The following is a 27,888-nucleotide window of genomic DNA, read 5'->3' as shown; positions in this document are numbered from 1 at the left end:
GTAGCCACATCAAGCACGAAGTGTTAGCCTGGTTTGTTATAGCCTCTGTCAGTTGCTAGTTTTAGCATCATTTAGCTTCTAGCTCACCTAGTTTAGCTGCTTTCAGCCTCTAGTGTAAGCCTAATTTAGCGTCTTCTTTAGCTATGCCTAGTTCAAAGTTTTAGCCTGTTTCGTTAGTAGCTTTAACCTGTTTTAGCTTCTAGTCTAGTTGCTTTTAACTTGTAGTTTTAGCTTCTAATTGAGCGGTTCTTTAAAGCAATATTTTTACCCTCTTCTAGCTGCTAGTGTTAGCATAATAACTTTTAATTTAGCTGCTTTCAACCTCTAGTTTAAGCTTATTTAGCTTCTACTTTAGCTGTTTTAACTCCTAGAATTACCCACTGTTAGCTTGTAGTGTAGCTGCTATTACTTGTTAGCCTATTTGTTACTGGCTTTAACCTCTTTAAGCTTCTTCTGTAGTTGCTTTTATTTATTAGTTTTGGCGTCTTTTAGCTGCCTGTGTTAGCCTCTTTTAGCTTCTATTTTAACTACTTTCAACTCCTAGTTTTAGCCTCATTTAGCTTCTACTTTAGCTGTTTTATCTCCTAGCATTACACACTTTAGCTTCTAGATTAGCCTCTTATTGCTCATAGTTTTAGTCAATTTTGATACTATCGTTATCCTCCTCTAGGTTTTAGTTTACCATCTAATCTCTATAAATAATTCCTGAAAAATAAACTGGACAAGAAACGTGGTTTGGTTAATACTTTAATAAAATAATGTACAAAATTAAGTTATCAGACATACAGCGTCTTGCCACTTAAAAAATAAAATAAAATCACCTCATAATCGGGGAACACCTGAACACACATTCTGAAAACGTCATTACAAATAAACCGTATAATTTTAATATTTACCGCAGTTACTCTCATTCATGTAAAACAAACAGAAGCCATAGAATGAATATACAGCCTGTTGTTATTATTAACCGTAAACAAACATCCATCTAACTATTCACTGTTAATTAATGTGTTAATGAGAATTGAAACAAATGTACTTTCTCTTCACAGCAGGAGTCTCTCAAACTTAAACCAGGATAATACGTGTGTTGTTGTTCAGATGTGTGATAAATATACATGAAGGCCGACACAAACGGTGTATTTGTGCGTTGCCAGAGTAGATAATTGTGTTAGGAGTAGAAGGTGAGGACACTCTGGTGGTTTCCTCGGACCAGCAGCAGCGGTGGAAGGTCTTTGGACAGAGTTTCCAGCCAGCACATGTAGAGGGCGCTAGACACCGTGCCCTTCCTGGCCAGAGGCATGCTCCTAAACACAAAACACAGTATTTACTGTAAGTTTCATAAGTTAAGAATGGAAATTAGTACAGAAAATACATTATTTACAAAGAATTTAGTAAATCCAGTCCATTTGGAAACCACATTTAGAACTTAGCATGCCTTTATTTTCTCTCTGATAATAATAATTATAATACATTATCAGAAGCAAAGAAAAATCGTTTTCTATGTAAACATTTGCAAGTATGTTCCACTATTTTTTTTCTCTTTTTGAGGAGGAATTTATCAGTAGTGCAAACAAGCGCAATGAACCTAGCATTAGCCACTTTTAGGTTGTAGTTTGTCTGCTTCTAGCTCATAGTTTTAGCCTGTTTTGTGACTAGCTTTTATCTCTTCTAGCTTGTACTTTAGCTGCTTTTAATTCATAGCTTTGCCATCTTTTAGCTGCTAGTGTTAGTCTATTTTAGTCTCTACTTTAGTTGCTTTTAACTCCTAGCATTACTCACTTTTACTGTCTAGTTTGGTAGTTTCTGGCTCATAGTTTTAGACTGGTTTGTTCCCAGCTTTAATCTCTTTTAGCTTCTTCTTTAGTTGCTTTTAATCATAATTTTGGCATCTTTTAGCTTCCAGTGTAGCTGCTTTCAACCCTTGGTTACCCACTTTTAGCTTCTATTTTGTCGGCTTTTAACTCCTAGCATTACACATTTTTAGGTTCTAGTATGCCTGCTTCTAGCTCATAGTTTTAGCCTGTCTTGTGACTAGCTTTAATCACTTTTAGCTTCTACTTTAGTTGCTTTTAATTAATAGTTTTGGTGTCTTTTAGCTGTTAGTGTTTGTGCTAGCTTCTACTTTAGCTGCTTTTAACTCCATCATTACACAATTTTAACTTCTAGTTTGATAGTTTCTGGCTCGTAGTTTTAGCCTGGTTTGTTACTAGCTTTAATCTCTTTTAGCTTCCACTTTAATTGCTTTTAATCATTGTTTTGGCGTCTTTTCGCTGCTAGTGTCAGCCTCTTTTAGCTTCTATGTTAACTGCTTTTAATTCTTAGCATTAATCACTTATAACCTCTAGTTTGGCAGCTTCTAGCTTGTAATTTTATCCTGTTTTGCGACTAGTTTTAATCTTTTTTAGCTTCTACTTTAGTTGCTTTTAATTAATAGTTTTGGCATCTTTTAGCTGCTAGTGTTAGCCTCTTTTAGCTTCTACATTAGCTGCTTTTAGCTCCTAGCATTACACATCTTTAGCTTCTAGTTTGGTAGTTTGTGGCTAGTAGTTTTAGCCTGTTTTGTGATTAATTTTGGCCTATTTTAGCTTCTAGTTTAGCTGCTTTCTACCCTTAGCATTACCCACTTTATCTTCTATTTTTGCTGCTTTTAACTTCAAGCATTAGCCACTGTTAAGTTCTAGGTTGACTGATTCTAGCTCATAGTTTAGCCTTAGTTTAGCTTTTTTTTGTTACTAGCTTTCATCTCTTTTCGCTTCAACTTTAATTCCTATTTATTATTAGTTTTTTGTGTCTTTTAGCTGCCCATCTTAGCCTCTTTTAGCTTCTAGTTTAACTGATTTCAACTCTTAGTGTTAGCCTACTTTAGCTGCGTTTAACTTCTAACATTACCCACTTTTAGTTTCTAATTTGGTAGTTTCTGGCTCGTAGTTTTAGCCTGTTTTGTTACTAGTTTTAATCTCTTTTAGCTTCCATTTTAATTGCTTTTAACCATTGTTGTGGTGTATTTTAGCTGATAATGTTAGCATCTTGTAGCTTCTAGTTTAGCCGCTTTCAGTGAATTTAAGCCTAGTTTAAGGAATTTATTAGTAGTGTAAACACAATTAACCTTGCATTAGTCACTTTTAGCTTCTAGTTTAGCTGCTTTTAACTCCTAGAATTACCCACCTTTAGCTTGTACTTTAGTTGCTTTTAATCATAGTTTTGATGTCTTTTAGCTGCTAGTATTACCCTCTTTTAGCTTCTAGTTTAGCTGCTTTCCACCTCGAGTTTAAGCTTCCTTTAGGACTTTTAGGTTTTTAAGGGTTCGCTTAAATTTTTGTAAATGCAATCTGTGTCTATAGTAGGGCTGCCACTAATGATGATGATTCGCCTGAGCATGATACGTCATCAAAAGTGATTTGTTGTTAGTGGCAGCCCTAGTCTATAGAAACTTTTCACAGGCTACATTTTAAATCACATGCTTTACTTTTTTACTTTCAGTACACATTGTAGCTGCTCCTATAAGGTACTCTGTATTACATGTAGTACAGTTGCGACATACTACACTACAAAACTATTTAGTCACAGCGTTGCACCTCTAGCTTTGACCATCTTAGTCAATGTTTCTGCTCATATTAAAATCTGTGTCTGCATTCTCGGTGGTTGACAAAGATAATTTATTTTTGTTCTTTTTCTTCATCTGTAGTACATTCTTTCATGTAAACCCCAGATCCAGGTTTCTGGATAACCGGATTCATCTTGTTTAGCAGTTAAAAACAGAACCTTTGATGAAAACTACATCTAGACCCAAACCCAGTGAGTTTCTTACATGACGATGAGCTTGGCGGTGCTGGAGTGTTCCTTCAGCAGCTCGTTCAGTCGGATCTGACGGTTGGTCTGAAAGCAACAAACAGCATGTCAGTTTAAACTCAAACGTAGACGTTAACCTGAACAGATAGAGCGCTGGGACTGGTCAGAGGTGAACCTTGGCTTTGTAGAGCTCCAGCTCGTTGTCGGTGATCCTCCAGGGCTCCTGGGCCTTCAGCCTCTCTGCAGCCTCCTGCTCCATGTCGTCCTCCTTCAGCCTGTACGGCTCGATCAGCTCCTTGAAACTCAGCTTACTGGAAAACACACGTATTAGGTTATTAACTAACATGTCTGGTGGTGCATTTTAAAATACTTTCAAAGAAATTAGGCAGAAATAAAAGGAAAAATGCTAAAAGGTCGGATTAATCAGTTCCAGCACAAACAATACTACACACATAATTATCTAGTTCACCCATACGTAAACCATGGAGTTATATGTTTCTAATTATTTAGGTTGTACCTTGAAAGGGAACTAAAGATTAACTCCTTCAAACCTTTTAGAGTCGTTGTTAAAGCATAATTTATTATGTACGACCAATGGATTATTATCTTAAAGGTAAATTGAGAATTTGTAAGATGTGGCAGCTGATCAGACTCTTCAAACACATTTTTCTTTTTATTTAACAGCCTGTACATGTTGATTCCTGGTGGCCTTTAGAGGTGTGGTCCAGCCTGATGACTTCTGTTGTCCTTTAAAATTAATCGTAATATATGGGATTGAAGCTGCACTGTTTGGAAACTCTTATCAGAACAATTTGAAACTCTTTAAAATATCTGAAGACGTTTTTTGTTAACTTAATTTGTTGTTATTGTAATATAAAAATCTAACTTAAATCATAACAGATCTAATAACTCTCTATTGGCGTGACCTTCTGATCTCTAATCATTGGACCAAAATCTCAATTTGTCACTAAAGGTGATTGGACCATTTATCTCACTGCTTTTTCTTAACTGATTTTGCAGTAATTGGTAATTGATGTATCTTTTTTGAATTCATTGAGTTTATTCCATGCTTTTTATCCGTCAGAAATGTTGCGTTACCCAAACGTAACATGGAAAACTTGAATTTCTGGACCACTGCCAGACCCAACGTGAATAAATTCGAACCCAAATACAAAAGATTAGAAAAGAGAACAGAAGTACCACCAGCAGCAGAATAATCAGGTATCAATCAATGTGATTGATTAACAAGCAGCAACAGTGGAACAGAGCCGAATGGTTCTAATATTTGTTGTTGAATCTCCTGCAGCGACTCAACCCAGTTAGAATTACTCTGGTTCCAAGTCTTGTCTTGGTTTCACAGAACCGAGTGGACCAGAGAAGCTGAACTCAGGAGATTCTGGAGAAGCCATTAGAAGTCGTACTTGTGTTTCTTGGGTTTGGTGTTGATGTCTCCGAGGACGTTGATGTCAGAGAAGTCGATTCTGAACCTGCTGAGCAGCGTGGCCATCCTGATAGCACAAACACACAAAAACAGCTAATTAAACACGTAGAAAACACCTTTGTTAACTTATGTTTGCTTCGCTGAGTGTAAATACTGTAAATTCACAGTTTTTGTTTTATCGTAGAGCAGAAGACGGAGGACTCACGCTCGCCGGTCGTGGTCGATCCGGTTGATCTTTCCGCCGATGAAAACTCGGATCCTGCAGTCGCCCCACTTACTCCTGTTGGTCAACAGGTAGGGAATCAGCAGAGTCAGACCTAAAAAACACACAAAATAAATGTTAAAGATTAATAATAATAAATAAATAATAAAACACATTTTACTGTGTAAAACTCACTCCTACATTCCTCATATGCCATATTTTCCTGGTTACACAAAACAATGATAACATTTGGGGTATTTTAGTTGTTTAGATTCTTATCCATCAGTTAGTACCATCAGATGGGTCCCAAATTTATTACCGTATCTAAATCAAACTGTTTATAATAAAATGGTAGCTGTGTTGTAAATCTGATTTAACGTTAGACTGTAACATTCATTTTCCTTTAAAACTGCTGTGTTCACAACAACACGTGTCTGTCTAGTTACTCAAAACTGGAAATTCTGATAAGGTCTAAGGAAAAATGAGCCTCAGGACATGAAAATGTTTCGATAAGTCAACGTGCTAGTCAGTTTTATAGACAAATTTAAAACAACAAAAAACATGTCTGCTACATATGTGAGTAAGCCTCGTCCATTAGGAAACACTTGTTCTTTTGATCTGTATATTTTCTGTTAAATGATGGATGAAGAACTTTACAGCAAATAGAAATGCTTAATTTTAATCTTTTTATGCTGGATTTTCAACCTCCAGAAATCATGACCATGACATCCACTCATGAACTGTTTTCTTTCAGCTTTCTTAGCTAGGTTGTTTGAGTTAATTAGCTTGAATATTTAAACCAAAATGTATGATATATTGTCGTAGTTCCTGTCTTAAATCTAACTTTACATTTACTTTTAGTTTTGTTTTTGTGATGAAAAACGGGTCATCAAGTGTTTTACATCAGAGTTTTCATTGATGAAATTAACTCTGCTGTAGTGAGGAACCAAAAAGTCACTTAATCAGGGTGTTACAGAAAACACGTGGGGGAAATTTAGTTTATAAACGCCGACCTCCATCATCAAACAGCCACCAGACATCGATGGTTCCTTTGCCTTGTTTCTTCTTAAACTGCTGACTGCTTTCCAACAGACGTTGGTCGGTCAGACTCAGAGGAGATTTGGTCTCTGTAACCAGATAAAGAGACACCTGCGAGTGGGCTTTAAAAGCATATTATATTCTCAAAAAAAAGACAAAAATACACATTTTGTTAGAGAAAGGAACAGTAAAAACAGAAAAAAGATTTTCAACTTTCTGAGGGTCCTTGAATTCATGTGTCTTGAATGGTTCCACTGAGAAAATTAACCAAATCTAAGCTTAAACTTGTGAAATTTCACCAAAATTACTTCATTCTATACGTCTCATTTAAAAAAAAAAAAAAAAAAAAAAGCTAAAAGTGAAGCGTTTGTACCAGACCAAATAATTTGGAGACGTTGTAAACATGGAAATAGTTAAATATCGACAGTATGTGGAGACAAAACCACCATAAACGAGAAAATATAAACAAGATAAAATTAGACAAAACAAATGTACATAACACCGCAAATTAAAGTGAAATTTTAATAGTTTGACAAAAGTAATGTAAACAGTTCTTCTGTTTGTAGAGCCCGTAAAAATGAAAATAATTAAAGATCTACAGCATGTGGAGCTTCCACTTTTTTTCATTGTTGGTAAAACTTGTGAGCGCTACGAAAGATATTGCACTATTGTACTTGAGTTTTTTCCGATTTTCGTAAAATAAATATTCCAAGAAATTTACTTGTTTTTGGTCATTCTAGCTGCATCATACTGCTCAGATGCTATTTCTGAATTCTCTCTCCTTCTTCGTGGTTGTTCTGTTCCCATAGAGGTGCAGGAGTTTAGATTGTAGTGGAAAATGAACCCACCGTGAAGAAAAACGAGACATTTACCTCTAATGATGAGCGGGCTGCTCTGGTTGCTGGTGGTTTTTGAAGGACAGGAGTCAGAATCTGAGTCTTTGGCCAGACTGACAGAAATCAGAACGTCTTTACTGCCGACTGGTGGTTTCTCATGAGAAGACAGCAGCTCGTCTGTAGGGAAACGGACAGATTCAGTAAAAACACTAAGTAGATATAGAGGATATACAGTATAAAGACAGACGTACCTTGGCCCTGGATGTGAGAGATATCCAGTCCGTCCTGCAGTCGGAGGATCACGACTCCAAACTGTAGATCGAAGGCATCACTGGAATGTAAAGCAGGAGATATAATATGAATCAGTTTATTTTCTAAACTCCGAAAGTTTTCCTCTCCCATGAAGCTCAAGTCAAAACAAAAAAACACCTCAAGCGTGCGTATCAACTTCTTGTCTGTTGTATCCCTGTTGAAATTTTGGTTCTTTTGCCCTGAGTCTGCTGAACTGAAGACGAACTTCCTCTGAACTACCTTATATTATATTTAAAAGAATGTTAGTTCTTACTGTATAGTGTTGATATAAATCTCCACATTTCTCATGTCGCCATCACTCCAGTTGTTCTTGAAACCCATGACCAATGTGTTGGGCTTCAATCGACCCAAACCAACCGCCTGTAGGGCAAAAAAAAAAAAGTTGTATTTAAGTTGTATAAAAGCCAGATTAGTTAGGGTCCAAGAACCCTGTTGGAATCCAAGGGGTCATTCTTCGTACAAAAGAAAGGGTTTCAAGGTCCTAAATATACTCAGAGACACATCAAAATTGCTACACACGTCCAAACCGGTCAAAAAAAAAAACTTCATGCACCCAAAACCCAACAAGAAGTCAGCCATTTTAAATGAAGTATCACATTATGGCCAATTTTGGGTGTTTTCTTTTTAATTTTCAAGAGGAAACTCCTCCTGGGGGTTAGTCCAACACACTTCAAATTTGTCTCGTAGATACAACAGGAAATGAAACAGGAAGTGGTCTAACTGCATGCTTGTACATGCTACAATAGGTCTCAAACTTTACATGTTTGATCACAGTCCAGCCCTGATGACATCCATATGACCATATTCAGTCTCAGTCATAGCGCCACCTGGTGGATGTGCGTAGGGATAGCTGAACTGAAACAGGAAGTGCTGTGTAACTACACTGTACATGCTACAATAGGCCTTGAACTTGACATGTTTGATCAGAGTCCTGCCCTGATGACATTCATATGATGATATCCAGTCTCAGTCGCAGCACCACCAGGATGTGAGGACCTGACAGACACTGTTTGTAGCTTAAATGTTTTGCTTTAAATCTCAAAGTAAAGTGAAGTGCTGGGTTTGTCCAGGTGTTCGTACCTGCAGCAGCAGCTGCGTCCCGTGTCTCAGGTTATCAGCCAGAACAGGAGCGTAAAAGGCTTTGATTCGTTTTTTATTGAGCCAGCGCTGACAGCGGGCGTGATCCTGAAACAGCTCCTTAAAGTTTGGCCGCCGGGTCACCTGGTTGTAGAAGATAGAGGAGAAAATGCTGAATTATTACCTCATAGATTGGTGATTCGTGGTAGCTGGCAGCGTTTACGTACCGTCCTAACGTGACCGCAGACCATGAGGCTGACGTTCTTGGTGAAAGAATGAACCAGATGCAGCAGAGCAGGACGAGAGTTTGGATAACCAGCCAGAACCAAACACTGTGGCCTGCAAACAGGAATATTACACACTTAAAACATCAAATTAAATCACACTGAGTTTGAGTTTTATGGAATTCTGGTAAAGGACGATTAAATTCTGGTCATTTTGGTAAATTAAGTTTGTGGTTCTCGTCATCGTCACATACTAGTAACGTTAGCCATCTGAGTTGGTATTAAACGTCTACTACGTCTGTTTCCAGGTTTAAAACCCAAATCAAACCTGAAGTTTTTAACGTGGTCTTCGACTCCGGTGAGGTTCAGACAGTGAGTCAGAGCCTGGTTGTAGATTAAAGCCTGAGTGGACGAACCCCAGTTCACATCTGCAAGAAAGAGGAGGATTAAGCAGTGAAGAAGAGTCTTTAAGAAGCAAACAAAAACAACAGCAGATTTATTTTTTGATGTGGACACTTTATTTATTTTTATAAGTTAACATATAAATTAATAGTTTGTCCCTTGTTGCACTAAGTAGTAATCTGCAATTTAACAAAAATGGGCAGAATCTGTAAAATTACAGATAAAAAAATGATTTCCAATTTTTTAGTCTGTAATACACAGATTTTTTTCTTTCAAATACTGCCAGATATTTGTACAATTATGTTGTTTTGCGAATTTAAATACCCTACAATTACTGTAATTTTCTGACCAAATGTTGTAAAAGAATGAATTATTGTTTGAAATATAATTGATAATTGATGTGGACATTATTGACAGTTTTAGCCTGTTTTCTGTCTGACAGTTAACATGCAAGTTAATACTTTTCTGTTGTTTTACTAGTTACCAGCAATATAACAAAACTGGTGACATCTGTAAAATTGAAAACAGTGACCAGTTTAAAAGTAAGCAGTAGCTCTTAGGGAAACTGCAGGTTCTCACCAGGTTTCTTGTAGCCGACGTAGATGTAGAGAGCGAGGACGATGAGGAGGGTGACCAGAGCCGCCCACCAGTTAATGACAAACATCACCACACAGCACAGAATCGCTCCGGCCAGAGAAACCCACATGTTGTAGTACTTGAAGCTGGGGCGCCACCCTGTGGAGGGAATAGGACACATCAAATATCAGAAATAAACCTGCAGATAACAGTAGAATACATGGAACAAGACTGATGCAACGTCTACCTCTACATTTATTATTTTTAATTGTACATTCATCATAATTTTTGTATTTTTGAGGTTGCTTTTGTGTGTGCAAGTTTTAATGCACTAATCAGGAGCATTTCTCTTGATTTTGTTGTAGTTTTCACAATATGATCACAGTACAGTTTATAAAGGACCAACAGTCTGCTCCTAAATATTAAATAGAATTTGCATTTTAGCAGAAGGTGAATTTATTTGCTCCAGTTATGAGACAAAAATGTGTAAGTAAATTGTTGCACTGTAAAAATTTTAAACTTTCTTAAACTGTAATTGAAGAAAACATTTTACTGTTATTTTACAGAGTTCCCGTTTTCTTGAATTGCAGATAATAGTTACTCTAAAATCATAGAAAGGGTTATTAATTTGCATGTTAACTGTAAAAAACAAAACAAAAAAACAAATCAAAACTCTAACTGATGTCCACATGAAACATCTGTAATTTTACCAATTGTAGTTAATCTTTTCTAATCTTTGACCATAAAATTACATTACCTGTTAATATGTTTAAGTCAACATTAAAGTTTAATTACTTTGCAGTTATTTGCCATTATTTGAAATAAACGTGAGCATATTGAGGATTGAAAAATGGTAAATCATTTTTTCAGCGGTTATTTTACAGATTTTCTCCATTTGGTGAATTCTAGATATGATTTTGTAAAACCTCGGAGACAAAAATATTAATTTTACACATTTACAGTTTAAAAATAAACTAAACAAAAACTGTAAATAATGTCTACAATTAAACATTTGTTACTTTACCAATTGCAGTTTGTTCTTTTATAATCTTTGACCATGCCATTACATTAATTTTTAAAGTATTAAATCAGCAAAAAAATTTCATTACTTTGCAGATATTTGCTATTATTTCAAATAAAATTGTGTATTTTGAGGACTGAAAAATGGTAAATCATTTTCTAAGCTGTTATTTTACAAATTTTCCCTTTCCAAAAATAATATTTTGAGCAAACAAAAATAGACCAACAAACTGTAAATAATTAAGTAATGAAAAATCAGTGTTTTTACAAATAGTAATTTGTTCTTTTACAGCATTTGACTTAAAATTACACGTTTACTGTATTTAAAATGGCCAAAAATATAATTATTTTACTTATATTCATTGGTTTTACAGTTTTTGAACAGTAAGACATTTATAAATGTATTTTTTCTGCCACTTGGCAAATTTTTACAGTTTTTTTTCAGAATTAATTTTTTAGTCGTGTAGAAAAACAATATTTGGACATTTTAAGGAAATCTGAATTTAATATGACGAATTTTGTCACTTTCATTAATTTCACTCAGACCTTTTCAAGTTTTTAAAACTTGAACCCTGAGTAAGTTTCATTAGATACCCAGACTACAATCTTTCAGAGCTTATTTATAGTATTTTAGTTGTTTTATTATAGTATATTAGTTATTTAGAGAATCTGACCTGGAGAGTTGGCCATGGAGGCGTGGAAGACGGAGAAGTTGATGAGAGCGTAAGAAGCCAGGAAGAAGTTGGAGATGATGGGAGCGATGATGTTCAACTCGGCTGACAGACGACGGCAGACAAGTTCAGGATTAAACACCAGAAAGTCATTCTGTAGGAGCTTTAAAACCTTCAGATTCCCAACCTACCGATGAGGATGAAGGCCAGACCGATGCAGAAGGTCAGGACATAACCACGGAGAGGCTCGTTGTTCTTCCCGTAACCCTTAGCAAACATACCCAAACCTGGATAGATGTTGTCCTTACAGAGCGCCTGGAACCATAACAGCTTCAATATATTAGTCTTTTACAGGGATTTAACCTTAAATTAAGACTTTAGTGAGTGTTTTATCATCTTGGACGGCCTAAAACCTAAACTTCTTCTCTCAAAGCCCACGTAAAACCTTTTTCTGGTGTGTTTATCACCATAATGTAGTCTTAAATATATGAATGGAAGATGCTGTAGTTTCTCAGTTGTCACGTTTTGTACTTAAACGTCACGTGATGACAAAATGAACCATAGGGCTCAGCTGAAACCCATGAAAAACATCTAAAAACCTAAATAACAACTAGTTTACGTGTCCTTTATTATGTAAAAGTTGAGACAAAAAAGTTCCGTCTTGACCATCTTGAAACCAACTTTTTGTTGGAAACTAATCATGTTTTGCTGTTTCCAAGATGAATTTGTAGTTGTGTTTACACCTTTAGTCAGTGAGTAGTTAGGGTGATGTGTGTTTGACTTCCAGCTGCTGTCAATGGGAAAAAAAAATTAAACAACATAATCCCTGAAATCCACCAATACTCAAGTTATGTCAAATAAAGGACAAAGGAGCTGTTTTTGAAGCAGATTTAAAACCACCAGGAGCCGTCAGAGAAAGCAACAAATCTGAACCTGCAAAGTTAAATGTAAATATGTGGTTCCTGACCTGGAAGACTTTGGGAGCGCTGACCAACGAGGCCAGAGCTGAGGACAAAGTGGCTGAAAAGATCCCAGCAGTGATCAGAGGACCGAAGCCCGACACCAAACTCATCACCTGGAGGAAACAGGAAGACCTTCAGGTTCACACTGACCAATCACAGAATGTAGATTTGACTCAAATAGCTTGTTCACAGAGTAGATTTGTAGATTGTATACCTCCCTTTGTTTAAAGAGTGTGTATGACATCACATAATAATAATAATATATAGATAAAAACAAGGGTTTGAACGTCTATATAAATCCAGGATAGTCAAGATAAAGGAAAAACAAAAGTACTACAGACACTAAAAGCAAACTCAATATGTCAGCATTAACAAACACAAATAAAACATTTAGAGCAATGAAAACTGAACAGTCAAATTGCTATTTTTTTACATTTGAAATAATTTTTTTCAACAGAGAAAAAAGACGTCATGAATTTACAGAACAAGTTTTAATATTTAGGTTGAGATCCTACAATATTGTGTAAATGTTCTCATTAAGACCATCGAATATTTTATAAAATACACCTTTATCTGAGTAATTTAAATATTAGGGTGAAGATCCTACAATATAATAGATGTATAAAATATATATACTATTATAGGAAGTGCTCCCTTTTAAAGGGAAGCGACCTCCGGCTGAACCAGGCTCAGGGAGGGCTGACATCTGCCTCGACCAGTCCGGGTGAAGAGGGGAGAAATCGAAGAACCTAAACACTGGATCACATGGTGTAATTGGTTGATGGATGAATGCTCAGGTTGGAAAATGTGTCTCAGACCTGTGGGAGTTTTAGTAGTCTCACTTTGCCAGCTCATTCTGTAAAACAGAATACAGCAGGTCCTCGGTTTACGACGTCCTTGACCTACGACATTTTGTGGTTACGTCGCCATCTCCCATAAATTTATTAAGAAAGTTTGTTCCATCATTTGCGACATTCAAACTAATTTCATGCAGGAACTAGTTGGCGAGTAGAGTGAACAAATACATCGTCACGCTACTCTATATGGGGAAGACGGCTGTGTTTATATTCGCTGGTTGTATGCCACGTTGGATTGTGCTACATTCACTTTCTTTTGTGTTGTTTTTTTGGAACTTTTCAAGCTTCATTATGGCTCCGAAGCATAAGTCAGACTCTTCTTGATGGCAGTACCATTACAGTTAGCACTGTGTTAGCGTAGGTGAGTGACACAGGTATTTATGTACATACGTGAGTTCCGACTCACAGTGAAAATCACGTTACGTCGCGCCCATGTAGCTCAACAGGCTGAATTGGTGACCCACAAATAGAGGCTACAGTCCCCAACGCAGCGGTTATGGGTTCGAATCCAACCCATGGCCATTTACTGCATGTTGTTGCCCTACTCGTCTCCCCACATTTCCTGTCTCTCTCTATGCTGTGCACTATAATAAAGGCAAAAAGTGCAATCTTTACCTCTGAGATATAGAGAAAGTTGCATAACATTGAAATACTTAAGTACAAGTATCTCAAAATGTGTCTAAGTGCAGCATTTATGTAAATGTACTCAACCTCTGCCCAAATGGGACGGCAGTTTTCAAGAATTAGAAGCTTAAAGCACATTCAGAGAGCAGGAAGGACAAGTGTAATTGAAGAAAGTCTAGTTTGTTCCTGGATGAGCTGAATGTTTACTGACAACATGAGGTGTCTGTTGGCATAGAGGAGGATCAGAAGCGCTCAGGTTAGATTGTCTTTTGTGACTGGTCTTCATATACTTCACTTATAATGAGAGAGACATTCACTCAGTTCAAGAAATATGTAGATTTAGAGGCTTCTATTGTCATTTATTCCCATGTGAACTGAAGGTGTGACTGATTTCTGTTGTGTAATGTGTTTACCTACCAACAACATGTGTTGTCTGTTGGCATGGAGGACGATCAGAAACACACGCTTAGATTCATGAATACACAAGAACTACAATCAAACAGCTGTTTCTGTCTGCAGCGGCGCACGAGATCATGCACAATGTCAGCGATATCAGTGTCGGTGAGCTGTGTGAGTCTGTCTGTGTGTGTTATTGTGTGTGTGTGGTAGTGTAGGTGGATGCCGTCAATGCTCCCATTCAGCTCCGACCAGCGAGAACCTTGTGACTCAAAACAACAGCAGCTATTATCTCTGCTGCACTTTGTTTGGGAACAACTCCGTCACAAACACACGCATGCATGCACACACACACACACACACACACACAGACACACAACCTCTGCAGCCAGCGTTACATCCACATGCACAGAAACAAGATCAGAGCTGCAGAATGACGTGATTTAAACTCTTGTTAAACCAGAACTGAACTTAAACATGACATTTATAAACCTGATTTATGTCTTTACAGCAGTAACCTGAATATAATCAATATATTTATCAATCATTTTGATCCCACATGCAATATTAACTACACTTATAAAACTAGAAACGTACAATTTACTTACAGGAAGTTGTTTAACGTTAGTAGTAATACGTAAATACGCTGTAAGAAATCAGCATTATTTGTATTTTTTGTTCTGAAAAATGTCTGTTATTTTACAGATTTTCGCTGTTTTGTGAATTTACAGAAAATATTACGGGAAATTACAATAAAAAAACTACATAAAACTGTAAATTTTTAAACATTAGATCTGCGCAAAACATCCATAATATAACAGAAAATTATATGCATTTTTTTAAACATTTCTTCACTTTAAAAAAACATAATTTTGCCCGAGTTTTATCCCCGTTTTACAAATATTTGCTGTTATTTTAAAGGGAAAAAACCCTACTATCAGAGCTAAAAAAATTTTAAAGGATAAATTTTTAGTCATGATTTAAAAGTTATAGTGCAAAACATTTGTATTTCATTGCATTTTCACATTTATTTTCATTATTTTGAGTTCAAAGAAAGTTTTATATATATATAACGAAAGTTTTAAATTGTTATTTTGATGTTATTAACACCATGATTGCATTTAAATTTTATTAAAATGCGATGGTAGCTGTAAAGAGTTGGGGGTATGTGAAGAATGTTAGCTGCTCAAAACCTTAAAGTGTGTGAAGTGTTTGTCTTATAATGCAAAACATCTGTATTTTAACAGGTAATTTTATGCATTTTTACATTTCTTAACTGTAAAATTCGATAACTTCATAATTAAATGCCTCTTTTGCTGATATTTGCTGTTATTTTACATAAAAAGTCATGCTATAGAGCTACAATATGTGGAAAAAAAAAGTTTAATAATTAAAAGTGTGTTAAAATACGATATTAGCTATAAAGAGTTGGTGGTATGTGAAGAATGTTGGCAGCTTAAAACATAAAAGTGTGTAAAATGCTTGTGTTATAATGCAGCGACAGTAATGTGATGAACTGTGTAACGTAGCATCAGACAGCACCAGTAGTTAGCTAAAACACCAGTATGCTATGAAGGTAAACAGATGGCGTTAATCCAATAGTCAGTGTGGTGTCGATGTGTGGACGATGGGAAATAGGGCATCGCTGTATCCTGACACGGCTTCACCGTCAATGTGTGGGCTTCCATAGAAAACAATGGCTGTGGGTTGTTCTGTTCACGTCACACACTGCCACTGTGTGCTGGCCTTTATGTAATACGAATTCCTCGGCTTCTCCGACTGTTTTCACTGAAGTAAACAATAATAATGATAATTATCTACCAAAATGTTGAATCATCTTGAAATCATTTTTGGACCTTTCATTGTAACTTCCTAAACACTTCTGTAGAAGGAAACTGGACTTTCCATCCTCTTGACCATGTATATGTTTCCAATGACTCCTATTTCTCTGAATTTTCTATAATGGAATCATTGAAACTCAGGAATCTCTGTCACAAAAGGGCAATTGTGCATTTTGGTTCTTTCGTGGATTTATTAAACGTTTTCTAGCAATATTTCAAGGTTTGCTGGTTCGAAAATATACATACAGCAACTTAAATTATCAGTTATGGTGATGTAGAAAGTTGTGTTTATCAAACTTTCCTAGTTTCGTGGACTCATATCTTTTCCCAAGCAATTATGTTCCAGTTCCTGATCCAGTTTAAATAGAACCCATTAGATCCACTCATTAGACACAAACACTACAGTGGGAAAGTCTGAGGAGCTCAGCAAAGATCTGAGCAAGTAAATCATAGACTTGAACAAGTCACAAAGTCATTTGGAACCATTTTGAAGCAGGTTCAGATCCTAAATCATTTGTTCATCAGAATAAAGTTCATGGTCCAGTTGTGTAGCTGCCAGAATCACTTAAAGAAAAGACCTTCTGGAGGAAAGTTCTGTGGTCAGCTGGAACAAAAACTGAGCAGAGATATATTTTGAGGAGAGAAGGAGAGGCCTTTAACCCCAAGAACACCAAACCTACCATCCAGCATGGTGGTTGCAGTATCATGCTCTGTGGAACTGGAGCTTTCCACATAGTAAATGGAATAATGAAGAAGGAGGATTACCTCCACGTTCTTCAGGAAAACCTAAAACCATCATCAGAAGGTTGATCTTGGACACAGTTGGATGTTTCAACAAGACAATGAACCCAAACACGCATCAGACGTGGTAAAGAAATGGTTCCATCAGGCTAGAATGAAGGTTCTAGACTGGTCTCCCCAAAGCTATTTGGCCACAATGAGCAGAAATATGTTTGGGGGAGAGAAGGTGAGGAGTTTAACCCCAAAAACACCAAACCTGTCATCAAGCATGGTGGTGGCAGTATCATACCAACATACACTGAAATGCAAATCGTTAAGTTGAACAAGCCAGGGAACTCCCTTGGAGCCATTTCAAAGCAGCTACAGTTCTAGGAGTCACTGGAAATTCAAGAATTCCAGGATATACATGGTCTGGTACAGGATATACATTGTCTGGTTCTTGATATTGATACTTCACCAGACTCGAGACTTGTTCAACATAAAGACTCAGGTGCCTCAAGGTTTGAAAGTTAAACTCAGCTGCAGCGTTACCTGGAAGTCGTTCATGAGGCCGTACTGGCAGCCTCCTTCCTTGCAGATGGAAAAGTCGTAGCCTAGCGTACAGGCGGCGTCGGTGCAGTTCACCGTGTCGCTAACGGTGTCGTTGTGGTCGCCAGTTGCATCTCTGACAATGCAGGAACCTGCACGAGGACAAACCGACATGAACGCTGATGCAACAGCAGCAGAATCCAGTTCTAGAAGGTCCACCAGGCCCATTTAGAAGTTCATCCGAAGTCTAACACCGTACATCTGGTTGATATTTACCTTCAACAGCACTTTCATATTGATATATTATTGATTTTGGACAAAAATTCAAACACTGGACATTTCAGATTTGGAAAGATAAAGGTATTGGGCATATCAACATGGTTTGTCTCCCTAAAAGTAAAGCACTGCACTCAACATCTAGACGATACATATCTGAGATCAGAGCTGGAAATCTCTGAAAACTAGATCAAATTTAACGTTAATATCAAGTGTATGATATGAACCTGTAGAGAAGGCGACGGCCACGTAGGTGAGTCCTGTGATGAGGATGGCCAACAGGGTGCCTTTAGGGATCGCCGACTGAGGATCCTAAAGACAGAAACACAATTACGTTCAAATTTATAGTCAATTCAAACACCTCAAAGAACTGATGCAATTCATTTAAACCACAGAGAAAGAAAGATGCAAAACATAGGAGGCATTAAAAGATGCAGAGAGGATTAGAAAGCAAAGAGAGATGGAAAAATTAAATGGAAATAGTTATGTAATAAGATAAGATCCAATAGGAAATCATTGTGCCAGATATTGCTTAGAAGAATTACAATAGTATTAGAATAAATGCAGTCCTAGAAAAAATAGCAGTAAGATATGTAAGACACAAATGTAAAAACACAAAAAAGGAAGATAAAAACATGTGAGGAGCCACACTGCTCTTAAATTAGTCGGGTGAATCTGTAAAGTTAATTTTAATACTACGTTTTTCTGTAGCTTTCTAAATGGTTATCCTCTATGATTTCTAAAAAAGCTAATTATAGGCAAAAACAGACATTTTTCAGTCGCTCAATTGGTTGTCTTTGAAATGTGATTCACAAGAGCATCAACAGGGTTCAGATTATCAGATAAAACTGAGCTCATGAGTTGAGTGTCAGTCACATATCAGTGGAAACTGATGCTATGTTTGGATAATAGTAATGGCAGCATGTAAACAAAGAAAAACATGGGGCCCAGGATTGAACCTAGCGGAATGCCAACACTTGTTCGGAACAGAACTTCACAAAACAAACAAGCAGTGTCTCTTAATGTATTTTTTTGTCCATTTTTAAACATTGCATTAGCATCAGAGAAAGTGAATGGAAATGCAATAAATCAGAAAAATGCTGTTTCGCAAAAAAACCCCCAAAACTTTTTATGCTAGCTTGAAATGGTTTCGTTTTTTTTGAAAAGGAGTTCTGCATAAAGGAAGATGGAAACATGTTTTCAGAATAAGTTCTGATGTTGCAGACATTTAACTCACTTTACTGATCATCCATTTCAGTTTCGCCCCATTTTTCTCTTGTAGATGCACTGTGCTTTTTCTACCCTTTTTATTACAGCCATGCATAATGTAGCCTCTATTGTCACCTTCTGCCGACACCACAGAGCCTTGCAGCTGTTGCAACATTCCAAAAGTTCAAATTCACTTAACAGTTATATGGACCCATGGCTATAAAGTGGTCTGAACCTCCTGAGGAACTGTGCCAAAGAGCCCAACAACAGTTTGTTCAAGTTGTTGAACCTTCTAAATGTCTGTGAGCAACCAAAAGTGAAATCATGAAACAATGTAAGAGCCACAGCCTCTGGATATCAGCAAAAAACAGCATGTTAAATGCTATAAAATGTCCTTTGTAAAGATCTAAAACTTACAGTGAGGTCTCCGGAGATGTTTGCTCCAGCCAGGATTCCAGTGGCTGCAGGGAAGAAAATGGCGAACACCGAGAAGAACGTCTCATCATCCCTGAAATCTGGACCGAAATTCTCCAGCAGGATGGCAGCTGTAGGAGAAGAGAGACCAAACAAACAGCAGACTATTGGTTTTGAATTCTGTCATGGGACGTTTTGAACTGATGAAAACCAAAACCAGACTGACTGTGGTAGCCGAAGAATCCTTTGGGCTCTTTGCTTTCCGATGGCATGAAGGTTCCTATGAAGTAGTTGGCGATGGCTCCCAGCAGGATCACCAGGAGGACAATCTGAGCCTGAAAGGAAGAGATGTTAGATTTTCTCAACTAGTGAGGACATTTGCTGATGTGTTTCAGCCTGGGGTGCTATCTTACACCGCCAAATTGCACCACAATACTTTTATACCTAACGTGAAGACTATTCCAGTGTTTTAGGACCTCTAGAAAACAGACTTTTGGATACTATACAAATCCCGTTTTAGTTAGAAAATTCTGAGGTGATGTTTTTGTCTGTACAGGTAAAATCTAAGACTCCATGAGTTTCAGATGCCAATATGTGTCGTCGCTGATTCTTCTATCTCCTGGCACCTTCTTAGAAGAAAACTAAGACATCAGCCTTTACTACTGGTTATGTAATTATAGATTATAAATAAGACTACAGGCGTTGCTGACCTTGTTGGTCTCCGGTCCTAGTTGTCTATCCAAGCAGCTGTTGCACATTTAAGGAAATCTCTGATCTTACTTTTCACTATTACTGTGCAACCTCTGTGGTATGTTCTACAACTGGCCAACCAACCTGCTTCATGTTTCCACGAGCACCTGCATAACCATTGTACATGAATGGAGATAGTTTTTTGTTTAAAATGCCGTTTTAAAATGAACTTTTAGTGGATGTATGCCAAAGGTGCTTTTACATAAGTCCTTTAAATATGAAAATACTTAAAGCTTTGCTAATATTTACATCAGTGTCTTTGGAGTGAGTTGTGATGAGACGTCTACAGCCTCACTAGCAGCGTTGTCGGGCGATAATTCTCCACTTTACCTGCCAAGGTGCTCACAATATCAAAATTAACATTTCAGCATTTATAGTGTGAAAATGTACACCATTTTAGGTTAGTATGTTAGCATGCTAACTTTCGCTAATTAGCACTAAACACAAAGTACAGCTTATTGTGAGACTCTATTAGTCACCTGATGATTTTTTAACCAAAGACAACAGACAGAAGAAGCACAGACAACTAATTGATCATGCAAATTAAATGTTGTCTACATCAGAACTAACACAGAAAAGTCCAAGAACACCTCAAGCAAACGTAAAAACTTTAGCGTGACATTGAGGACGTTTTAGAGAATTCTACTGTTTCCGTAAACCCTTTTCTAATACGATATTTCAAAAAGTGCATAAACATATGTCAAGGAAGCGGAGCTAGTGACAGCCACGGCACTAACATAGCTAAAACTTTGGTTGGATCGTGGATACATGTGTATGATCTTCTCACAACACCGACTTACAACTGTCACGTTTGCAGAGGAAAATGCCTCATCAAAGGCTTCAGGCTCTGCATGGTCAAGAACAGTCTTATGACTGTTTATTTAGATGTTAGCTGAGGATGTTGGGTTACTCCACTGATGTTGTGGAATCACAGTCCTACCTTGGCTTCCCACTCCATCCCAGCTACAGAGATTCCCAGCAGCAGGATGACGGTCAGAGTCCCGACGATACGAATGTCGTTCAGCTCGTCGGTCATCAGGGCGTCAACGTCCTGCAATCAATAACCAGATCAAGATCAATACTAGAGTCTATTCTAATCAGACAGAAAGAGGTTTGAATAGTTAAACCAAAGACTTTCTCACATTGAGCAACTCTACAACAGTCTCAGCGAAGCCTACAACGTACATGGCCACAGCCACGGCATTGGCGAAGGCGAATATTAGGCCAATAGAGCCTCCGAACTCAGGCCCCAGACTCCTGGAGATCAGGTAGTACGCCCCACCTGGATGGAAACGTTTTTAGATATAGCTCTTAATGTACTGTGTCAGTATAGTGTTAGTATACAACAAACAGTCCGATTCAACTACTGTAGAGATCCATATCATGGCAAGAAGTGCTCAACAAAGTGAATAGAAACTACAGTCTATCATTCCTCTAATACTTGAATGTCAGTCAGTCCAGAATATTTCAAAATCTTTGAAAATGTCTTTAAGTTCAGTTGCAAAAATCATGAAACACTGTTGAACCTGGCTCTTACTGGAAAGTTAATTTTTTTTAAAAAAATTAAATGTCCTGTAAGTCACTTAATGAATGTGTGAACACAACTGGTTGTGATTGTGAAAGTTTCTAATTAGTTTGTAACTTTGTATCTTGGACTTTTTACACTTTCTAGATCTTTGATATTACAAAAAAATGGGACAAATGAGTTGACATTTTAAAAATTAAAGCTGTTGTGCGTTTTGTATCTCACCTCCCCGTACGAAGCCATTGGTCGCTATAGCAGAGGTAGACAGACCAGTGATGGTGGTGACCAGAGTGGCCATCAGAATGATCGCAATGGTCAGTCCTGTTTACCAAAAGCAAGAAAAATCCATTTAATTATAAATAATTTAGTGTATGTAGTTTAAAACTTTTACATCGGTTATTTGTGTGGAATAAACGGCAAAATTTTGCACAAATAAGTAATTTGCCTTGTGACAATTCATAGTAAGTGAGTTGTTGGTTGCAGTGTTTTGTTCATTTGTTTATGTGGTTACCCTTATCCAAACGTAATATCTGTTTACGCAGATGACACACACCTCTATATATGAGCTTTAACTGATGATCTGAGCCATACAATGCAGAATTAATTCAACAAGTACATCAACGGAGCACTTTTTAAAGCATTTAACTTGACATAAATTGTAAGTCATTACAATGCAAGACCTTGCGAGCTGTTCAAAGGCGTCCTGAACTTTTGTGCATGTACCTACAGACAGAAACCAGAGCCTGTTGAGTAGTTGATTTCCTTGACGAGTAGCCATCTCTTACTCTTTAACATCGACATCAACAAAGTGCATATTGCAAAGAAATTATAGAAAAAAACCTGCAAGGTTTGTATACTGGTTGGTTGTGTCAAATATACAGCTAAAATGTACACAGATTTGTGATTTACCTATTGAGACCTTGAAATCAATCAGCCATTGGTGGCATATTTTTTTGTTACTTTACATGCTGTTACCTTTATCCAAACATGGATGGTTGGATACTGTTTACGCAGATGACACACAATTCTATATCTGTGCTTGTGTGATGAGCTGAGCCCTGACAGTGCAGAATTAGAACATTAAATTCAACAAATACATCAACGAAGCATTTAGACTGACATATATTGTAAGTAATTTTCCACTGCAAGAACTTGTTATAGGGTGGCCCCGGAGTAGTTGATTTCCTCGGCGAGTAACAGTCTTCCACTCTTTAACATTAGCATCGACAAAGTGTATATTGAAGGAAACTACAGCAAAAACCTGCAAAGATTCTATACTAGTTGTTTGTGTCAAATATACAGCTAAAACTTGCACAGATTTGCCATTTATCTTGTGACAATTCAAACTCAGTCATTCATTGTTGGCATTTTTTGGTACTTTACATGCTGCTCTTACCCTTATCCAAACATAGATAGATGGATCTCTGTTTACGCAGATGACACACAATTCTATATCTGTGCTTTATGTGATGAGCTGAGCTCTGACAAAGCAGAATTAGGACATTAAATTCAACAACTACACCAACAAGGCGTTTAAACTGACATATATTGTAGGTAATTTTCCAATTCAAGAACTTCGGTCTGAACTTTTGCGCATGTTCTAACGGCAGGAGCCGTTGCTGTAGAGAATCTTTCAGGGTAGAAAAATAAGATCTACTTTGGAGGAGTGGACTTCCCCAATGAGAAGCAGTCTTCTCCTCTTTAATAGCGGCATCAACAAAGTGGAGTAGACTTACTGTATTATCTCCTACATACTCAGAGACCTGGAATTACCTCCACTATAACTATTGTGCCATTATTTTGGTGCACTTGAGTTGACGAGTTAACGTTTTCAGTCAAACTGGATCGTACATCGCAGGAGCCAGTTTTCTAAATGTTGATGCCACCTCGCGCTGTTCCCAAATAGATGGCCGTCCAATGATCGCTGCCTTCTGTTTAGATTCTCCAACTGGAGGTATTTCTAACTCAGATTTATAGCGACCAGGACACCAAAAGAGCCAACAATAATGGAACTACAACAGTAATTGATGGAAGATTATTTTAAAGCTATCTGTCCAGCCAGCCTTAAAGTATAAAAACAGTTTGTTAGTGCTTTAGTGTGTCCCGTATCCATGACCAATGCTTGCTTTTAATTATTTGTTGTATCTAAAGTATGTATAGACGCTCGATCATTATGGTTTTGGTAATTGTAGAAGCTTCAGCAAAAATAATTTTTTAGATTCTTTAGATTTTTAGATAGGTTTCTGGAAATATTGAGAATTTTGAAATTAGTTTTTTTTTAATAATGGATTCACAATAAAACATTATAAGACTGTCCACTTAAAAAAAAAAACTAAAAAACTAAGCTTTAAAAGTAAAATAAATAGAACAAATTGTAAATACAGGTGTAAACTTTCAGTTGGACCGACATATAACTACAAAAAAAAAAAAAACCTCTGGACTTACTAACCAACTAAATTAAGCTGGTAAAGGTTCCTCTAAGAACCCTGCAGACAAGCCAACATCATTGATTATCAGATCACAGTGATTGATTGATCAGTACGTACCAATTCCAGCCTGTCCAACGATCCAGGACATTCTGATGAAGAGCATCACACCCCAGATGTTCAGCATGCAGCGGATCTGAAACACAGAATTAACATTGTGGATATTTTAGAAAGTATGTAATGATGGGCAACAATCTACGTTTCTGTGCAACTAAACTTTGTCTGAATTAGGTTTTGAGATAAACATGTTTTCTGCTGGTTTGTTGTGACGTTCAAATCAACATATCTTTGCCATTTATTTCATTACTTCAACCAGAAACTGATTTATCCCTCAGCTGATTTTGTGTTTTTTTTCAAACCTTTTCCTACTACATCGCATTAGAAAATATGTTTGTTTCAAATGGAAAGTTAGGTTTCTTTCAAATGTAAATGAGAATGAGTTTGGTTGTAGAGGAGCAGATTTTTGGGAGACAGGGTTGATGTCTTGGAACATTACACTGTAAAAATAAATTTTTTTAGCACTTTTACCTGTATTTTTTTTGAGCAATTTGGTGTTTTTTTTCTAGATTATCCAAATTAAATTACAGATACCTAGTAAAATCTGCCAAAATAAAACAATGCTAAAACAATAAAAAAGAAACCAAAAACATAGTGCACACATCCAAATCTATATATTTACAAATAGTAATTCTTTGGATGTAAAATAATAATTTTAAGGAAAATCACGTAAAAATATTGATTTACATGTTAAATGTTAAAAACTGTTAATTATGTCTACGTCAAAAATCTCTGGTTTATTTCTGTGAGACTTTTGTTTTACTGTATTTAAATCAGCTAAAAAATATTATTATTTTACAAATACTTGCCATTTATTTCACAGTTTTCCAATTTTTTAATGTTACATTATTCCTTCCACCTTTTTAAACCTTTTTTCTGGTACACCTGCTAACACATATTCACAATCTTTTTACCAATTTACTTTTTACAGTGCATGTCGCTTTAAAAACAGATTTAAAGCTCAATTTAATAATTATAACATGTTTAAACAGAACAGGACGAAGCAGAGTTTGTAGTTAGCTTCCATTTATACAGCTGACACTAACCAGGACTCCTTTGACCCAACCAAACTTGACAGTTCCTCCTTTCGCCTCCTTTGCCGCCAAAGCCGCTGCCTCCTCGGCCGCTGACGGCTCCTCGCCATTGGCCAGACCTTCCTCAAAGGGCTCCTGACAACCAATCACAGCCAAGATGGAAAGAGTCAGTGAGAGATCAAAGCTCCTGGATGAATGAAATAAATGCAGCATGGCTCAGAAACAGTGAACAGAGGAGCAGGTTGTTGGAGATACATTCAGCATGGAGAAACATCTTTCTACTGATGATGAACAGAGGAGAGAGAAAAGACTGGAGAGGAAACATAGAGATCGAAAAATATCTGTAGTATGTGGAGACAAAACAACATAAACGAGGCAATAAATGACATAAACAAGGTACAAAACAACACAAATGAGACACAGAGCGACAGAACCGAGACACAGATTTGAAAAAATAGACATAAACTGACAGAAACCAGACACAAACTGGACACAAAACAGGAAAAGCGAAAAATGAAACCACAAATACACGACACAAAATGATTAAAATGATACAAAGTGACAAAATGGAGACACAAAACAATACGCAAAAATCAAAACGACCAGAAGTTGTCAGCAAGTTGTTGGAGATCCATTCAGCATGGTGAAACATCTTTCTACTGATGATGAGCAGAGTAGAGAGGAAACAAGGAAATAGTTAAATATCTACAGTATGAGGAGACAAAACTGTCAAAATGAGGCACTAAATGAGATAAACGAGGTACAAAACAAAACAAATGAGACACAAAGCAACAGAAACGAGACACAAAACAAGAAGAGCGAGGAACGAAACAACAAAAACAAGACACAAAACGACCAGAAAGAGACACAAAATGAGAAAGATGAGATACAAAACATGAAACAAAAAACAAAACAACAAAAAGACAAAAAAAATGATCAAAAAAACAGCACCAACAAGACACAAGATGACAAAACAGGACATAAAAGAACAAAAATGTTAAAATGTCCCAGAATGACAAGATGCCAAATGACAATCATGAATCACAAAATGCCAGAAATGTGACAAAACGACAAATCCGAGAAACTAAATGACAAAAACAAGACATAATTAGACAAAAAATAGGCGAAACAAGACAAATGAGACATGAAACAACAAACAGACACCAAATACTGTGAGGAGCCTCCATTTTTTCCAGTGTTGGTAGCACCTGTGGGACTCAAAATTGTCTTAAATCACTCTAAATGTGTCCAGAATGACTCAAAACGTGCCAATTAAAACAGATTTTAAGCAGTTCTGGACAATTTTTGAGTTATTTTGTGTAAATCTGTGTTTATTGTTACTTTATGGAATTCATCATGCAGCTTTTAGTGTTTTTGGATGAGTTTTGAGTCATTTCGAATATATATATATTTTTGAGTCATTTTGGACAAAGTTGCAGTATTTTGGCATGAATTTCAAGACTTTTTTTTTTTTTTTAACAAGTTTTAAATTGTTTAGGACAAGTTAGGTGATAAAAGTCAGTAAAAACTGCACTTTTACTTTACTGAGTTCATTGTGTAGCTTTTAGTCTTTTTGGAAAAGTTTTGAGTCATTTCAAAGATTTTTTTGTGGTCATTCTGGACAAAATTTGAGTTTTTGGGATGCGTTTTGAGACATTTTGGACAAGTTTTGAATTGCTTGTGCCAAATTTTTAGTCATTTTGGAGACGTTTTGAGGTATTTTGAAGAGGTTTGGACTAATTTGGGACGAGTTTCAAGACTTTTTTTTTAACAAGTTTTGAAATGTTTAGGACAAGTTAGGTGATAAAAGTCAGTAAAAACTGTTTATTTTTACTTTATCGAGCTCATCGTGCAGCTCCGACAGCGACGGTCTGGTCAGCTTCTCCCCGAAAGGCGCAGCCGTCTGCCGGTAGAAGTCGATGTTGGGCACCGCGTCGATGGTGTTGTGTCCGAAGGTCCGCATGTAGTAGGTGTTGGAGTGGGAGTCCGAGATGTGGGTCTGTCCGGTACCGGTGGAGTGGAGGCTCACCGAGTCGCTCTTCGCCGTGTCCGGTTCGTGGGACACGTCAGGCGGGAGGCCGATGTCCATGGCGCTGCCCAGCGCGCCCGGATCCATGAAACCCACCACCCGGAACCGGCCTTTGGACTCCTCCGGCGGCCGGGATCCGTCGGTGGAGCCCGGGGCTGGAGCGGGAGCTGGTCCGGGAGCTGCGGAGGACGCTTCGGTCACCACGTCCACCTGGAAGCGGCTCTGAGGGGAGCTACCGGTCCTCAGCGACGGTTTCTGTCCCGACATGACGGCGGAACCAGGAGTCAGCGACGCACCGAACCGTTAATTATGCACAGAGAGGAGCCGCAGCATTTAATGCCGAACAGCCAGAGGGAGATAAATCATTAAAAACTGTGTTCCAGGTCAAACATTCAGAGATTAAAGCTCCAGACGGTCATTTACTCCCCTGGTGTCCGCTGGCAAACTCTGGATCTGGATGGATGCGCCAGGACGCACGGCACCTATCTGTGCGTAAAGGACACCAAGACTCAGCGTCTCCACACAACAAACACACACACGGTGAGAAGGACGGTGTGTGTGAGAGAGAGTG

At 37.4% G+C, this 27,888-nt stretch overlaps 1 protein-coding gene across 1 annotated transcript; it reads right to left on the bottom strand.

The window, feature by feature from the left end:
* Positions 1-731: 731 nt before the first annotated feature.
* LOC111571178 (solute carrier family 12 member 2-like) lies at positions 732-27,888 on the bottom strand. Its single transcript, XM_023274259.3, has 26 exons — positions 27,123-27,888; positions 25,301-25,423; positions 24,258-24,333; positions 21,937-22,032; positions 21,329-21,468; positions 21,127-21,237; positions 19,663-19,771; positions 19,440-19,567; positions 18,041-18,125; positions 17,541-17,689; positions 12,556-12,663; positions 11,780-11,903; positions 11,592-11,693; positions 9,901-10,056; positions 9,248-9,347; positions 8,923-9,034; positions 8,699-8,839; positions 7,872-7,978; positions 7,558-7,637; positions 7,343-7,483; positions 6,446-6,559; positions 5,436-5,547; positions 5,211-5,297; positions 3,965-4,100; positions 3,809-3,876; positions 732-1,304 (listed from the first exon to the last, which is right to left on the bottom strand). Exons 1-26 carry the CDS (start codon positions 27,582-27,584, stop codon positions 1,169-1,171), a joined length of 3,303 nt encoding a protein of 1,100 aa, XP_023130027.1. The 5' UTR covers positions 27,585-27,888; the 3' UTR covers positions 732-1,168.

The sequence above is a fragment of the Amphiprion ocellaris genome, chromosome 6 (genome assembly GCF_022539595.1).
Source record: "Amphiprion ocellaris isolate individual 3 ecotype Okinawa chromosome 6, ASM2253959v1, whole genome shotgun sequence".
Taxonomy (NCBI): domain Eukaryota; kingdom Metazoa; phylum Chordata; class Actinopteri; family Pomacentridae; genus Amphiprion; species Amphiprion ocellaris.
This window is presented reverse-complemented; position numbering and strand designations above follow the sequence as displayed.

Bases quoted from the DNA above. Each gene is read 5' to 3' on its own strand.
- LOC111571178 (XM_023274259.3), bottom strand. From the start codon at position 27,584: ATGTCGGGACAGAAACCGTCGCTGAGGACCGGTAGCTCCCCTCAGAGC. The intron at 17,690-18,040 runs GTTCATATCATA...GTCCTCGTGCAG, and splicing joins GGCCGTCGCCTTCTCTACAG to GTTCCTGCATTGTCAGAGAT. The intron at 11,904-12,555 runs GTCAGGAACCAC...TTATGGTTCCAG, and splicing joins GCGCTCCCAAAGTCTTCCAG to GCGCTCTGTAAGGACAACAT.